The sequence below is a fragment of the Schistosoma mansoni genome, chromosome 2 (genome assembly GCF_000237925.1).
Source record: "Schistosoma mansoni strain Puerto Rico chromosome 2, complete genome".
Taxonomy (NCBI): Eukaryota; Metazoa; Platyhelminthes; class Trematoda; order Strigeidida; family Schistosomatidae; genus Schistosoma; species Schistosoma mansoni.
The window spans coordinates 12289117-12304766 of NC_031496.1; the positions used below are offsets into that span (position 1 = coordinate 12289117).

Genomic DNA, 15650 nt, shown 5'->3' on the forward strand with positions numbered 1-15650 from the left:
TACCGGAAATGTGGAGAAAGATAAAGACCATCCCTATACTTAAGAAAGTATCTGGTGATAAAAATGTGAAATTTAGACCCAAAGCTATATCTTCATCTTTCCTTAAAACAATTTAGAAATTATTGGTACTCCCACTTCAACCTGCAATAAAAGAGCACATTGATCCGTGTCAGTTTACTTACAAATGCAAAAGAAACACCTTAGATGCCGTTACTGTTCTGCATCACATCATAATGTTCAAATTGGAAAAGGGCAAGAAGCATGTTCGATGCGCTTTTCTGAACTATACCTCTGTTTTTGACTCTATTCTGAGACAAACTTTAACTAACAAGTTAATTAGCGTCAACTCTGGGAGCTGGATGACCAACTGGCTATGATTCTACATCTCTGGAAGAGAACAGTACACTTTGTTGGATGAAATTGTTCAACGTCTCTACTGTCTCATGAAGGTGTGGCACAAGGAACTATTCTCTCTTATCTTCCTTGCTCTTTTGTTATGCATGATCTGCCATCCTTTACATAAATATGCGAACGACTCCACAGTATGTAGGCCTAATTTTACTTCTTTACACCCTATAGAAATGAATGAGTTTTGTCTCGCATTGAATGGTGGTCTGTTGTTAATAGCCTCATACAAAATTCCTCTAAATGTTAAACTGTTAACATTAGCCCAAGACATGAACAGCATCTAAACACTGTGTCGGGATCCCATAATGCATGTACCACTGGAGACTATTTGACAGACACAATTTCGAAGATCCATTATCTTGGTATTACCTTTACCCCTGATCTTTCTCGTTTCTCTCTTGTTTTGTTGTTATCGAAGAAAGGTTTTCGACTGACTTGCTACATAAAAAGGCTTATTGCTTTTTGGATTACTCGACAGTTACTCTCATAACTTGTCGATTCCCACATATTACACATTATTCTTTGCTGTTCTTCATTATTCTATCTTGGGCTTTTCAAGAAAGACTTTGAAGTATTGCGGAGAGTTCTGGAGGCAGTTGGCAAGGTGTGTGGTGAATCATTTGAGGTTGTACAGATTCAGATCTCTTTTCACATTTGGCTTTTCGATTTTAACTTCGTATCTTTGCCTTCGTAAATGAAACTTGTTGAAATACCTCGTGTTGGGAATTCTACATTGTACCAAAATATAATATTAAATAAAACCATTATTAATAATGTGACACACAGCATCTTATGCCCATATGATTTATCATTAAAACCGTCCACAAACTTTCCTTCGACGTAAGATGCATTCAATTATTCCGTATGACTTACTACTATGAAAGAGTGGTTTTTAGACAACGTATTTTAGATCAAACAAAAGTTCAATGATTGTCAGTGTTTCCCAATTTCATCTTTACGTGCTTATAAATGTTATGCACCCAGTTAACGAATATTTATGCGACTTGATTTGTAATGTAATCATCTAACTCAAATTAATTGACCATTTTTAACCGCTGACATTTCGAAACCAGCGAACGTGAACGTATTCTGAACCACCAAAAGTGTTGGGCATCTAAAGTGATACTACCTATTTTCTTTCCATAACTTATGTCAGATCAAAACTATAAGTAGCCATTCATAATGGTTTCTCGACATCATCATAAGGCTTTGTTACGATCTGACAGTCACATAACATGGTTGATATAGGCGATGCAACTAGGGATTAAATCAGTCGATAATCTGATCTATGAATATTTTCACAAACAGTGTTGTTTTCCCCGCAGTTACCTTTATAGGTAACACTGACGGTCTCAAAAATGTTTTTTCCCGTCAGTTGGTTCCTTGGTAAGTACTATAGAACGTTATCAGTTTGATTGAAGGTTTGACGACAGCCATTTGTGCAAATCACCAGTGTAAGCAGTCGAGGAAATCCCCTACAATCCGAAGACATCACTATCGTATTCATACAAGCGCTGACTGGAATTTCACAACATTATCACAGAAATGGTTTGGGAGTTGTACTTCCCATGGCTAAGACCTATGATCTCTCTGATAATCACATGGCTTGCACTCTCTTTATCAACTCACGAGCATTCAATTAACTGAAGATATTGTACAGGACATCATCTTTAAGGGTACCATGTGAGCCGTATTGTTTGCAAACGGATTGATTTTTATATTCTGTTTGACCTATGGTTCACAAATAGCTTGTATGCATAGTTATTTCTAACTATACATCTATAAACACCAACATAGATAACTGATCCACTAAGTAATTAGGACATTGAGTTTATAGCATTACTCTCACGGCTTCGCTCCTTTTGAACCAATAATTGTCTGTTGTCTATGCAAAGATCTGGAATAACCATTAGTGTCGTACATCAAAACCTTATTTTATGTACATAACAGTTCATATGTTTCGTAGTATAAAGAAGACCTACCACAGATGTGACTTTTATATTTGGTTACTATTAACATGAGCGAAAAACACTTTTGCTGTTCATACTTTAAGCGGTTAACCACCGACTAACGTTATGGGTTCTAGTGTGTCATGTTAGGACACATTGGTGTACTAACTCATTCTTCAATTTTTTTCTCATGTACGATCACTTTAACCCTTATCTTAAAATGGCGTATGGTTGTGATGTTGGTGAATTCATTTTAACCCTCGAACAACTTAGGCATCTGAAGGATGACAAAGCATATATCCTGATAGCGAAATCTCCCGAATTAAACATTGTGTCTCGTGGTGATTACAGTGTCCATTTTTGACAGTTTTAAATTACACTTATCTTACACGCTTTCGCTCTTTACTGATTCTAACATGTGGCCTATCGATGATATATCAATGCAATTTCAACCGGATAAATTGATGGTTCTATCAATAATACTGTGAGGTGGAAAATGTTTTTATAATTACGTATATATGTGGATATATGAAATTCATGGCACAGTTAGTTTTACTAATCTGTCCAAAGGCTTACTTTCACGACAAGAAAAAAGAAGAAAGTATTATAAAAAGTCAGTTTTTTCTGTTCCAGGTTGAGGTCACCAGTTTCCTGCCGTTAGATAACCCTTGTGTTATTAGCAAATTCAAATAAATACACTGTTTTTGACACGAAATTCTGTTATGTTCGTAGTATATAGCAAGCATATATATTATATTAATAACGAGGTCAATTAGTGACTACACCCCGAATACTTTGTGGTTAAAAAGAAATTGCTTAAATATACATGCGAACTTTATGTTCTGGATATTACGATCTGCTTTCGCGATTAAGTAAAATATAATAATAAGCAAAGGAGAAATTAAATATATGTTCAAAATAGGTCTCACTTATTTAGTGAATGGGATTGGGTATATTATCATGGTAACAAGGACAAATGCACTAATACTGGACTTAACCATAATAATACAAACCACCGTACGTGTTGATGGACTGTTCACCCGACAAAATAATTATAGAATTGACGAGCAACAACAAGAATTCTTCACATGTAACAGGTTAGATGGGACGGTGATTGTCTTGCCCTCTTCGTCCTCGACCAGTCTCCCTAGTCTACCATATTTCCCTACCAGTTTCTTCGCTGTGTCATGTAGCTGTCCCATTTTTCCTTTACTTGAAGCATTTTCCGCTGTCCTTGCGAGGTCTTCCATGTATTTGCACTTGTCGGCTGTCATGCTCCTCTTCACTCGCTTGTTTTCTTCTGTGTATTTGGCTTGTGCCTTGAATTTATCCTTTCTTATTCCGTTGTTGTTAATTGCTGTTTTCTTGTTCTTCCTTTCTTGATACCCGTTCAGGGTTGAGACAGGGATTTATTCATGTGACTTAGCACCTTCTAGCACATTGAAGTTAGTGCTTCTTTAGTCCCTTTCCAGTTTTCATCCATAGTAGTTTCTTCCTTCAGTAGATATTGTAAGGCTTAGAACATGTTGTTGAGAGTCATCTTGAATTAGTTGAGCTTTTTAGTATATCAAAGAAAGGCTGTATTGAACCTTTATACTGCTGTTTCCTTAGCTGTCTAGTCTAAATTTACCTGGTTCTCTGTGGTGTGGTCTGGTGAGATCCGAAATAACGCCGAAATAACCCAATTTAGATCAAAGAGAACTAGGTGAGGACACACGATCGTATTGTATCTGGAATTCGAAACCGGGCAGACACCAAATACAAAGTAATCATTAGTTCATACAAAAACCACATCCGCCAAAGCTTCAGTGAAAATCCGAATTTCTGCAATCAATTGTACCTCTTCTCCTTAGGTTCATCATGTATCTGTCCGAGCGTGCATTGAGTGTAAAGTTTGTATGGTCTAGAATATTTTCATTAGTATTGAAGTTAACGGTCAAAATCGAGACGGGCTCACCTGGGTCCTGGAGTTGTATATGACCAGTGAACGCGTCACAGGTATTGCAGTTCGACAATACTTTAACCAGTAACACTTATAATTGAATCGTGCCCACCAAGTGAAATCAAAAGACAGAAGCGAGGATGTTTGAAGATATATTTGATAGGTTATCAATATATCGAGGATTGACTGATCCAAACTGGTTAGTGATCGCAGGAGAAGTTGAGCATGGCGTTCCCACTCGTGATCTGGTGCGGATACATGATCGAGCGCGTTTAGCTAGGTGAGTCCATTAAAACTGATGTGGTCAGCATCCAAAGTTGAACACCTACAGAGTTGTTTATTTTTGGGATTTATTTACCGCTATAACAACTATGTTAATGTACAGACGAAAAATCCATATTTGTTAAAGAAATGCAAATGTCTGGATCGTTAATGACGTTGGATAGTGTTCCGAATGACATCTTGCTAATCTAAAAAGCAGAGATGTCACATATTTAGTGTAGGGTAGATACATTGTTGACCACTTCATAACTTATTTTTCAAACTGAACAAGGCTGCTTAAGGCAAAATCGGTTTTAAGTTGAATGACACAGTATCTTCTAGTAACAATCTGTGGAAGAGCTGGTTTATCATTACGGATAAGAGTACTCAAAGTAAACGAAACCAATTTATCTTGCTTGAATCTAATCTAATTCTTCTGGAGGGTTTCTCGGAGTAAAATGCTTCTGTAGTCTAAAAATGTATTAAAATGAAACTAATGAACTCCCCACCATGACTGTTGAATCTTTTGATAGCAGATGGATTATCATGTGTGGGTAATCGACATCAAGGAAGTTCTTGACCTGATTTCAGAAAGTATTATGTCATACTGTCACTAAAATATGCAATTGCCGGAAATTAGATGGAATACGTTTTTATTAAGATTGAGACCTGTACGACATTCAATCATAAACAAGCACTACTGTGTTCCACACGAACTTACACTTTCGTCTCCGTCTTTACCCGGACAACTTGAGAAAAATGAAAAATAGAAGACAGATATGACAAACATACCTTTCAATTCTGCAAACTTCGTTACACAGACCGCGACTCATCAGGGTGGGTAAAGAAGAACAGACGCTTCTGGGTGTTGGATTTTATCAGAAAGATGTTGATCAACGACAATCTCACTAGATTTAAAATTCTGGCTGGTCACGTCCTAGAGTCTACACTATCTCACTAGGTGGGTGTGAGCTGTAGTGGTGAATAAATTCTTGAAATTAAAATCCTTGTAAGTCACTAATATTTATGCTGACCTCATTAGTGGAGAGGTGCCACGGACACTCATGGTATGACAACGCTCTTGTCAGTAACAACTTTATAATCAAGGACACAAATACAGTCAAACCAGAAGTCAGGAAAAAAGGAGTTCGAAAGTATATTTGGCAAGTTGTAGATATGTTGAGAAGCGTTTTATCAAAGCTGGCCAGTCGTTGCAAGGGATGAGTAGCACGGCATACCCACTCGTTATTTGGTGCAGATGAGTGACCGAGCGCCTTCAGCTAGGATGTGTCCAGTGAACCTAATGAAGTCAGAATTAGTGTCGAAGACTTACAGAACTATTTGATTCGGAGATTTATTCACCACCAAAGGTATTAACGGACACAATCCTGGATGTAGGTATTTAACCAACTATCCTCACCATATCACTTTTAGGTATGCGGTACAGCGCATCTCTCACAATAATTAGCTGACTTAGATGATGAAATTCCAAATACATCTTAGAAATACTTCATTCCTGAATGATGATTTGGAAGGCTTTTCGGACCCCCTCTTGAAAAGGCTTTAAGGACAAAAGCGTTGTCAATCGCTTAATGTCCATGTGACCGTTATATCATTCCATAGAACACCCTTGCTCAACAAGTAGCTTGGACTCCATCTGTTAAAGGGTTCAGACAAGGTGAGTAAACTGAGAGAATACCATTTACAATAGTAACACAGACCATCTGGTCGCTAATAATTTCCAACCAGAAATTGACCAATGAACGTGTTATTCAAAGGCAACTATTATATACGATACAGTCACGTTTATTAGTGAGCGAAGTTTATAGCAGCCAAAAAAATAAAGTAGAAAGGAGATAAGTAGAGTCAGATAAACGAAACTATGGGTTAATGGTGTATGATTTTTGCAGCGCTGTAATGATCAACTTTGTAATAACCTCATTGTGCTGGTAAGTGGCGCCTAGTCCGAGGGGTTTGTGTGGTCATAGTTTACATGATGAGTGCCTCAACCCCGAGTGGTTTTGATCGCTTTATGACAATTTTCTCGCCAGAGGGGAGACTTTATCAAGTGGAATACACTTTTAAAGCTATCAGTCTTGATGGTCACTTATCCGTGGGTGTGCGGGGTAACGACTGCGCGGTTGTTGCTGCCCAGCTGAAGCTTCCAGATAAATTAATCGACCGAAGATCTATGACACGGATATTTCGTCTTACAGATTCCACCGGGTGCATCATGACTGGCATGGCACCAGATTGTCGCGCCCAAGTACAACGAGCCAGATATGAGGCTGCATCATTCAAACACAAGTTTGGGTTTGTAATCTTATATTTTCGTCGTTAACATTAGGGCGCTTGCAGTTATGAAGTCCCCTGCGACGTACTGTTACACCGAATCGGTGAGATCAACCAAGTATATACACAATCCGCCGAAATGAGACCACTTGGTTGTGCCATGTTGGCTATTTCTTATGATGAAGAACTCGGGAAACCCCAATTGTACAAATCTGATCCTAGTGGATTTGTGGCAGGACATCGGGCAGTCGCTGTTGGTGACAAGCAAACCGAAGCTATGCGTCACTTGGAAAATGAGGTACACCCATTTTCATCCTACAGGTCAATACTCCTGTGGTTCATATATTTAGTATGACAACCAAACATTTCATGTTGGATGTTAAGTAGATTAACATGTTATTATTAAAGCTGGCTGCTTCCATTTATTATTTCGTAATAATTACTTGCTAAGTATACATAGATTGTATAGATCGACATGAAATCACCCACTAAATGTTTAGCCAGTTTTTGTTCTAAGCATACAAAAATATATTAGATACCCTTGGTTATCGTAAGTTTTTAAAATTTATTTTATACTATTTTGTTGCAAGTGTGAGTATGTTCTATCCATCTAAGCCACGTGAATCTTACAGATCAATGCCACAGGATATCAACAAGTTCATAGTTTATTTAGTATTTAGTAGCACGGACATGATATTTCATCACAATATCCTAACCCCTCAAATAATCACTGTGTCAATTTAGGCGCGTGAAAAATGTCCGCCTGCTGGTGTATATTAGTTAACAAGAGAATCAAACTTAACGACCAAGGCTTTATCTCTTAATGAAAAAGTATTCTGTTTGAGTTTTATTGCTGATACCAGCCAGTTACAGTCATTTTTATTTATTTATTTAAACACATAAATATTGGTACAAGGAAGCACCAGATACATATGCGCTACACAAATCTCATTTGATTTGTGTGAGGGTTGTGATACTGTCCAGCTGCCCAGACTGAAGCAGGTGATTTTCTTAGAGGGCCACACTCGGAGCCTTTGACCTAAAGGTCTGATCCATAAGGCAGTGGAGCATCGTGAAGAGATGCAGTCTCATGGTAGCCGGTGACCAACGATTGGTCCATACGCCATTTGTTCCCTCAGGATACTGGAGCCCATATGCATGGGGGTTTTCCAACTCCCCTAGATGGACTCTCCATGTTTACCGACCCGGCTAAGGCGTTGGGCATTCGCTTTTCGTCCTCTCAATTTCGTAAACAACACCCCCGCCACGAGAAGGCAGTGAGTAGGACTTCCCTGACAGAGGCTATATATTCGCTGGCCATGTGAGAGCATTTGGAGAGGGAGAGCGGACTCCCCACTCTCGGCCGTACCAGGGCATTTGGGGGCTACAGTCATGGTACATCACTCTCATGACTTCTTGGCAACGTATTGCTACTTGTTTGAGATGTTAAGCAATAGAGTGTTGGATTATTTACAGATTTTATGACGATAATTGTATTGAGCTTCTTTTTAGGAGTTTCGAGAAGGTTGACAAAACTGAAAATTGAGAAATTTTAAGAAGGCTGGTTATATAGTCAAGTCTAAGTTTGTATGCTTGTTCTTCATACCTAAAATATCTTAATTCAAGTGTTTCTCCCATATTACGTATCTTTCAGTTTCGAAAGCAAGAAAACTACACTTTAGAGGAGGCTGTCGAACTAGCCATTGGTTGTCTTTCACATACTCATTCCATGGATTTTAAAGCCACAGAATTGGAAATTGCGGTCGTGTCAAAAGCAGATCCTATCTTCAGGTAAACGTTTGAACGTGTGAAATTATGTTCATGATCTCATGTTTGTCTTTTACTTCTTGTTTAACATCTAAGTTACCCAATATTATTGGCCAATTCTACAAATACTCAGAGCTTTTATTTAAACCGTTTGATCGAAATGCCTGAAATACATGTGTATGCATGAAAACCGAGAGGTTGCAAGCAGCATACAAGACTGAAACCGGTATTAATGCTTCTTAAATGGTTGCTATTAGATTACTAAGTGGAGTGGATTAAGTGGCACATGCATCAGCAAGTTTGGAAGGCACTTCATTACATCTTGGTTAGTTTGAAGGCTGTTATCAGTATCAGTCGGTTCTAGACAGTCACTAGGTTTATGCTTGTAACTGATTACAACAACATCAACTCGATTTACTCAGCCAGTCATTTATTCACAACGTAGAACTTCATACGTACGTACATCAGTTCGAGTTGCCCAACCACATTAGTACTGAGATGCAATTGTCGATTCAAATCCCATGGTGATAGAGGTAGTAAAAGTATCAGCAGTAATTCGAAAGATTAGGGTTTGAAGATGTCATTCGAGGAGTATAATCCAGTGAAATAAATTTGGAACGAGAAAAAAAGAAAGGGATATGAATAATTCACAGGATTAGAACATGGGAGAACACAAAGAGTGGGTGCACCTGCACCATTGCAAACGGTTTTGAGCCACGTCGTTCAAGGTCTCTAACCATCTGTTTTTATCATCTCGCGGATCCGAACCAGGTAGTCTACACCTACCAACATGGCTCAGTCCACTTGTCAGTGACTTCATGGATTTGTGCCACGTTTTGGTCTGGCCGCCCCTAGCTTTCTTCCAACCTACCTTTAGACCATAAAACATTGCACGTCGGGGCAGTCGGTGGTTAGGCATACGTAACACATGTCCCAGCCATCTCAACTGATAAAGTTTCAGTACTTCATCAATCGATTTGCCATCCTTACCTAGTACCCGTTTCCTAACATCTGCATTACTTACCCGGTGGTCCCAGGATATACGAGCAATGCGTCGAAGACACCTATGATCGGAAACTAATAGCCTACGAATATCCTCTACTCTTATCGGCCATGTTTCACTTCCATAAAGTAGGACGGTACGAACTGCTGCACAGTAAACCTGTCTTTTGGTTGATAGACGGATATCTCGCCTACGCCATAAATGATGCAAGTTGGCGAAAGCTAGACGAGCCTTCTGTGTCCGTGCTGAGATTTCGTCTAACACCAGACCACAAGGGCTGATGGGACTCCCAAGATAAGTGAAGCAGTCAACACTCTCAACTACTTCACTCCTTATCATTAGTTCAGGTGCCGATGCAACCCAATCCTGAAATAACATTTTGCATTTCGAGGGGGAAATCGTATCCCGAACATGCCTACATTGTTGCTTATAGTGGTCAGAAGACTGCATTTTGTTATCGTCTTCACCAAAAGTACTATGTCATTGGCGTATTCTAAGTCAACAAGTGAGTCTCCCGGTAAAAGTTCAACGCCTGGAGATTTAGGTGATGAAAGTGTTATCTATAAAAGCATGTCAACGAAAAAGTTAAATAAGAATAGAGAGAGTGGACAGCCCTGACGAACACCACTTGAGGTAATCAATTCTGATGACAGTTCGCCATAGGCTCTAACTCGACCAGTTGTGTTTGAGTAGAGAGCCTTTATGAGGTTAATGTACTTCTTTGGTACTTCTTTCAGTGACAAACACTGCCACAGAACCTCAGGATCAACGAAGTCAAATGCCTCCTTAAGGTCGAGAAATACTACTATTGTGGGACGTCTGAATGTGTATCCATGTTTTAGGACCTGACGTAAAGTGAATATCTGGTCTATACAACCATGTCCAGGTCGAAAACCAGCCTGGGTTCCTCTAGTCTGCTCTTCACGAGCTTCGGTTAGGCTAATATTTTAGACACTATATTAGTCAGACTGATTCCTCTGTGATTGTTACAAAAGGACTTTTGTCCTTTCCTATGGACTGGCACAATCAGTGATTGGGACCAGTCAGATGGAATTACGTCCAGTTCCCAGATTCCGCCTAAGACCTCAGTCAATTTCGCTGCTAGTACTGGACCACCATCCTTAAAAACCTCAGGAGTAAACCTGTCATGGCCTGCTGCTCTCCCTCGCTTCAGATTTCCTATAGCTTTTCAAACCTCATAAAGAGTTGGACGACTTACATTAACTTGCCATTCAATTCGACTGAGGATCGTGGGAAACCGAAGTGTGGCTGGAGGCCAGTTGAACTGATCCCTATAGTGTTCTGCTCATCGATCCAATCTCCTGGATTGAGAATGAATAATATCTCCATCTTTTTCCGAGATAGTTTCGCTGAAGTTGGGTTCCTAATACCGATTTCTTTAACAAGTCTGAACGGTTGTCTGCTGTTTTCAATTGCCAATGCCTTTTCCATCTCTCTTGATTTCGCTACCCACCACTGTTCGCGATCATTGCGTAAGCTTCTTGTTAGCCTGTGCTCAAGTTGACTTCGCCTCTCGTTATGTTCAGAGTCAGATGTGATATGTTTTCGAGCATCCATCAGTGCAGTGGGTGCTGATGAGACCCAGTGTTTCTCCCTAACCTTGTGGTTCACCGTATTAGCAGATATCACTGCTGTTTCCACAGCTTTTTGGATGTCATTCCACGCTGCCTCGGAGTGGGCACAACTTACATGGCTGCCTAACTGTTTTTCTAGTTGTTCCTGAAATATATTCTTAGCTTGCCTATCATTAAGTAGAACCCTAAGAGGCTTCCTTGCAGCGTCTTTCCTACGTCCAGTAAGACGCAGACAGATACGTGCTCGCACTAGTTTATTTATTTAAACACATGAATATTGGTACAAGGAAGCACCAGGCATTCGCTTTTCGTCCTCTCAATTTTGTAAACAACACCTCCGCCACGAGAAGGCAGTGAGTAGGTGTTATATCCCCTGGTGAATTATTAATGGTAACTCTAAGGACTATTTATCGACCAATGTATTATGCCTATTTCCTATTGTACAATTGTTACGTAACTAAACTATTTATATTCGTGTTTCTCTTATCATTATCTTTATTTTGATCTTTGATTTATTATCATACAATTCTTGAGTTATAATCAGTTTACTGATTACTTTGGTTTGTATAAAAACTCAGTATGTTTGTAAATAATGATTCATATTGCCGAGGCTGTTATTTGTTTTCTGGACTCAACTGGCTGGGCTAGGCAGATAGGAAGGACCGAATAGCACTCAAGACTGCTCGTACGATTTCAAGTATCATTTGCGTCCGATCAATAAATTCACTCCTCTCCAATCGCACGTTCATATAAATTACGAGTTCACACGATATAACAGTAGGACATCCCTGGCAGAGGCTATATACGCGTGGCCATGTGAGAGCATTTCGAGAGGGAGAGCGTACTCTCCCCACTCCTGGCCGTACCAGGGCATTTGGGGGCATAAGTCTAGTGTAAGGAGTGGGATTCGAACCCACGCCCACAGAGTGGACTGCGACCTGAACACAGCGCCTTGGACCGCTCGGCCATCCTGACCACCTCGCACTAGAGCATGATCTGAATCTAAGCATGTGCTCCAGAATGAGCGACAGTCTTCTATCGAGCCCCTTCATCGGTGGCTGATAGCAATGTGATATATTTGAGTCCAACGTTGGGACGAATTCGTGGGTCGCCATGTCAAAAAATGTTTTTCTTTGTGCTCAAAGTTAGTATTTGCAAGAAATAGGCGGTTATCTTAGCATAGCTGCAACAGACGGTCGCCATTATCTGTTCTTTTAGCCACGACACCATAAGATCCATCCAGGTGTCTTTCCCTTCCTCTTAGTTTACCTACTTGAGCATTAAAGTCACCAGCCACTATTACTACATGAGAGCGCCTAGCTTTTCGGAGAAGGTCAGAAAGTCTTCTATAAAACTCATCTTTTACATTATGTGAGCTGCAGTCAGTGGGAGAGTAGGCAGAGACGACGAAGAGGCAACGACAAGTTTCCCTATCTTTCTGAGTCCTTACTGCTCCGTTTAGTCGGACAGCGCACAAACGACTGTCTACTGGGATCCAGTCCAAAAGAACTGGTTTTACCCTAGGACTCAATGCTATACCTACGCCAGTGAGGCCACGGGAAGCAGCATCAGGGCTTCCAGATACACAAAGCATGAACCGAGTTGATTGTATATTTTGACATGGTGAGGTCAAATGAATGACGCTACTCGTGCTGTTACAAGTATGAGGGCTAATATCACTTCCCGGCTGCCCACACCGTAGAAGGGTATTTCTTGAGGGACCTGAAAAGGAAGTTGGATTGATGTTGGTCTTAATGACTTGGAAGCGTGATTGCAGACCTCAAGGGAAAATTTCTTGAGGCCGGTCGCGCACGTCCTTTTTGTGGGGGATTTTTGACGTGTTAGCTCCGTTCTTCAAAGGACCTTACCGCGGGAGACGGAAATCCGTGGGATAAGGCGAGGTGTGCATTTTTAGGGTCGACCTTTGCTAACCTCACCCCTCCTTGTGGGAAGGCAGCATTGCTGTCATGCTGGTTGTCCTAGGGAAACACCTTACTGCTGTCATACCTCTCTATAGTCAGCAGTTTGACTTCACCTTCAGACCTTGAGTTGCTGCTTTTAGTCTTACCGTTCTCCAATCAACCTACCCGGCATGGTAGAACCTACAGGAATATATGTTCCAGCCAATATAGCTCTGTTGGATCATCACGATAGGCAAGCCCAACCACCACGTCAAGGTAGCAGCTACGGTCGAGGCTTGACTTACTACCTAATTTAAAGCTTTTGTCTCGTATTAGGTGTATTCGGAGGCAGAATTTCCTGATATCCCATTATTATTCAACTCTGACGCTCAAGTCAACAATCTCAAATCATTGCAGAGTTCCAGAATGTTAATGGTAGTTGCCTACAGCTATGCAAAATGTAATTCATTAACAGCAACTTAGAGTCCAAGGGCGAGGTTGTACCATTTACTGCACGTAAATGTGGAGGCAGCTAGGTGTTGTTTTCCGACATTCAGCACCTAAAGTTATGTTACCTTCTCATATGTTAAGGATTTGGACAGTTCGGTCTTAAAATAAAATAACTCACCTTGCCCCACTGATTTTCATCCTCTGCAGTAAGACCCTTAAAGTACGTAATTAACACAGACTCTACTCGCAAAAACATGTTACCGACCTTAAGCATTTGTTTCTTGGAATATATTCACACTCTCGGGACTTCAACATCACGTTTAGTTTACTTTCGTTTTTTGAGTACCTCAAGAAGTATCTTTTCACGGTAAGGGCGATCGGAAAGTGAAAACAGTCCACATCTCTATTAGCACTCGAGATCATCCTATTCACAATCAAATCCATTCATCATTTCATAATATATTTTTTAATCTCTAATGTCAATATTCTCTTGCAAATTCAGCTTTATTACCACACGCTGATACAAACGATCTAACTTCATAAATTTTTATACATGGTCTTTTCGACACATTGTTGCCTTCCATCGTCTCTATCTGCTCTCTCGTTGACTACGGTTTGGATAAATGGAAAAAACAAGTTTTACGAAAAGCCTTCTGACCAAAAAGCTAAGTGCATAAATGTAGTAATCGTCCTTAGATAATTTTAGGCAAGTAGTCTAAACTAAAAGACGCTTACAGTATCCCAGCTCAGCGAACAGATAATGGTGATTGTCTACTACAACTAAGCTCTTACATCCGTTTGTTTTGAGCAAGCACCAAATTGTAGCATTAAGAGAAACATCATCTCACATGGCTTACCCCGAAACCGACTAAACGATGGACTGTAATAAACTACATCAGCCATGGTTGGAGAGTCTCTGTTCAAGACCACTACTTGATATGAGGTACACGTTTAAGCTTTATTCATGATTCAATGCGGGCATGCATTTACCTGCTTCTTATTGGACTCAGAAAAGTTATAACAAGAAGACCCCTTCGGAGTTTAGCTTAACAATGAAAAGGTCGTGGGTAAATTTCAAGACCAACTAAAAGTCCTATTGGTCGACCATAAAGGTACTCTTTGCTACGAGATAGCTTAACAGGATATCCAAATAGTTATGAAAACAACACCTATATCTATCAGTGATTTTAGTCCAAAAGTTCAGAAAGACTAAGGGGGTTATGTTGGTGTCTACTAAATTGATGGATTCATTAAAACTCATCCCGTCATGCTTCAGACAATTAACAGGGTCTCTCCAGCAGAAACTTTACTTGACAAAAAATACGGATACATTTCAATATCATTCGTCCTACGCCAGCTCTTGAGCCCCAACAAAGCGTATTTAATGGAGAAGCAGTTCAATCGACATAATGGGGCACAAAGACTATTGTTCACGGTTTGTCAAAAAGTACTTGCCACAGACTATCGTGGAAAACATTCTACATGGACGGCTGGTCGGATCGTACAAAAGAGAGGGAATGCAGTTTATGGGGTGTAGTTGGCTCATAAGTTTGGGTGCATCATACTAACCAATTGAAAACAACTTCGATAGCCAGCAACAAGACTCGATATAAAATATTTCTTGACGTTCTTTTATATAGTTAAGATCATGAGTCAATTGAAGCTAGACCACCGTGGAAAACCTGGAAGCACTAAGATCTCCACAAAACCCCCTCGTGATCTTGACGTTCTGTTGAACACCTTTCAAATCAAAACCCCTAAAACAGACAGGCTAATTTCTGTGCAAGCAAAGTGTGATACCACTTCTTTATTGCCTAGAAGATGGACAAATCGAAAGCACAGGTCAGCCATGCGGTTGCAGTTGGACTGTAGCACCAGATCCTACGAATCTGCTCAAAGAGGAGGTGTTAGCGGAATATAGATTAGATTAAAGCACGTTCCGTGCACAATTGTGTTGGTGCACACTGATTGGCTATTTCTTATTCAATCAGCCCTAGTGGATACTTGGAGAAAACTCTAGAATCTACTCATGTAAAAATTATAAATATACTAACGTTTTTCTTATTGCGATTCTCACTTCTA

The 15650-nt window shown here is 40.1% G+C and overlaps 1 protein-coding gene and 2 non-coding genes across 3 annotated transcripts; 1 reads left to right on the top strand and 2 right to left on the bottom strand.

Annotated features, from left to right (window-relative positions):
* Positions 1-6553: 6553 nt before the first annotated feature.
* On the top strand, positions 6554-8647 carry Smp_207080 (proteasome subunit alpha 6 (T01 family); the record flags this gene model as incomplete). Its single annotated transcript, XM_018795707.1, has 3 exons — positions 6554-6873; positions 6919-7150; positions 8507-8647. 3 exons carry the CDS (start codon positions 6554-6556, stop codon positions 8645-8647), a joined length of 693 nt encoding a protein of 230 aa, XP_018649994.1.
* A 3463-nt stretch (positions 8648-12110) lies between these two features.
* Positions 12111-12192, bottom strand: Smp_tRNA_00042_Leu_CAG.1.1. The gene has a single exon. It is a non-coding gene (tRNA).
* On the bottom strand, positions 12191-12272 carry Smp_tRNA_01555_Leu_CAG.1.1. Its single transcript has one exon. It is a non-coding gene (tRNA).
* Positions 12273-15650: the final 3378 nt, after the last annotated feature.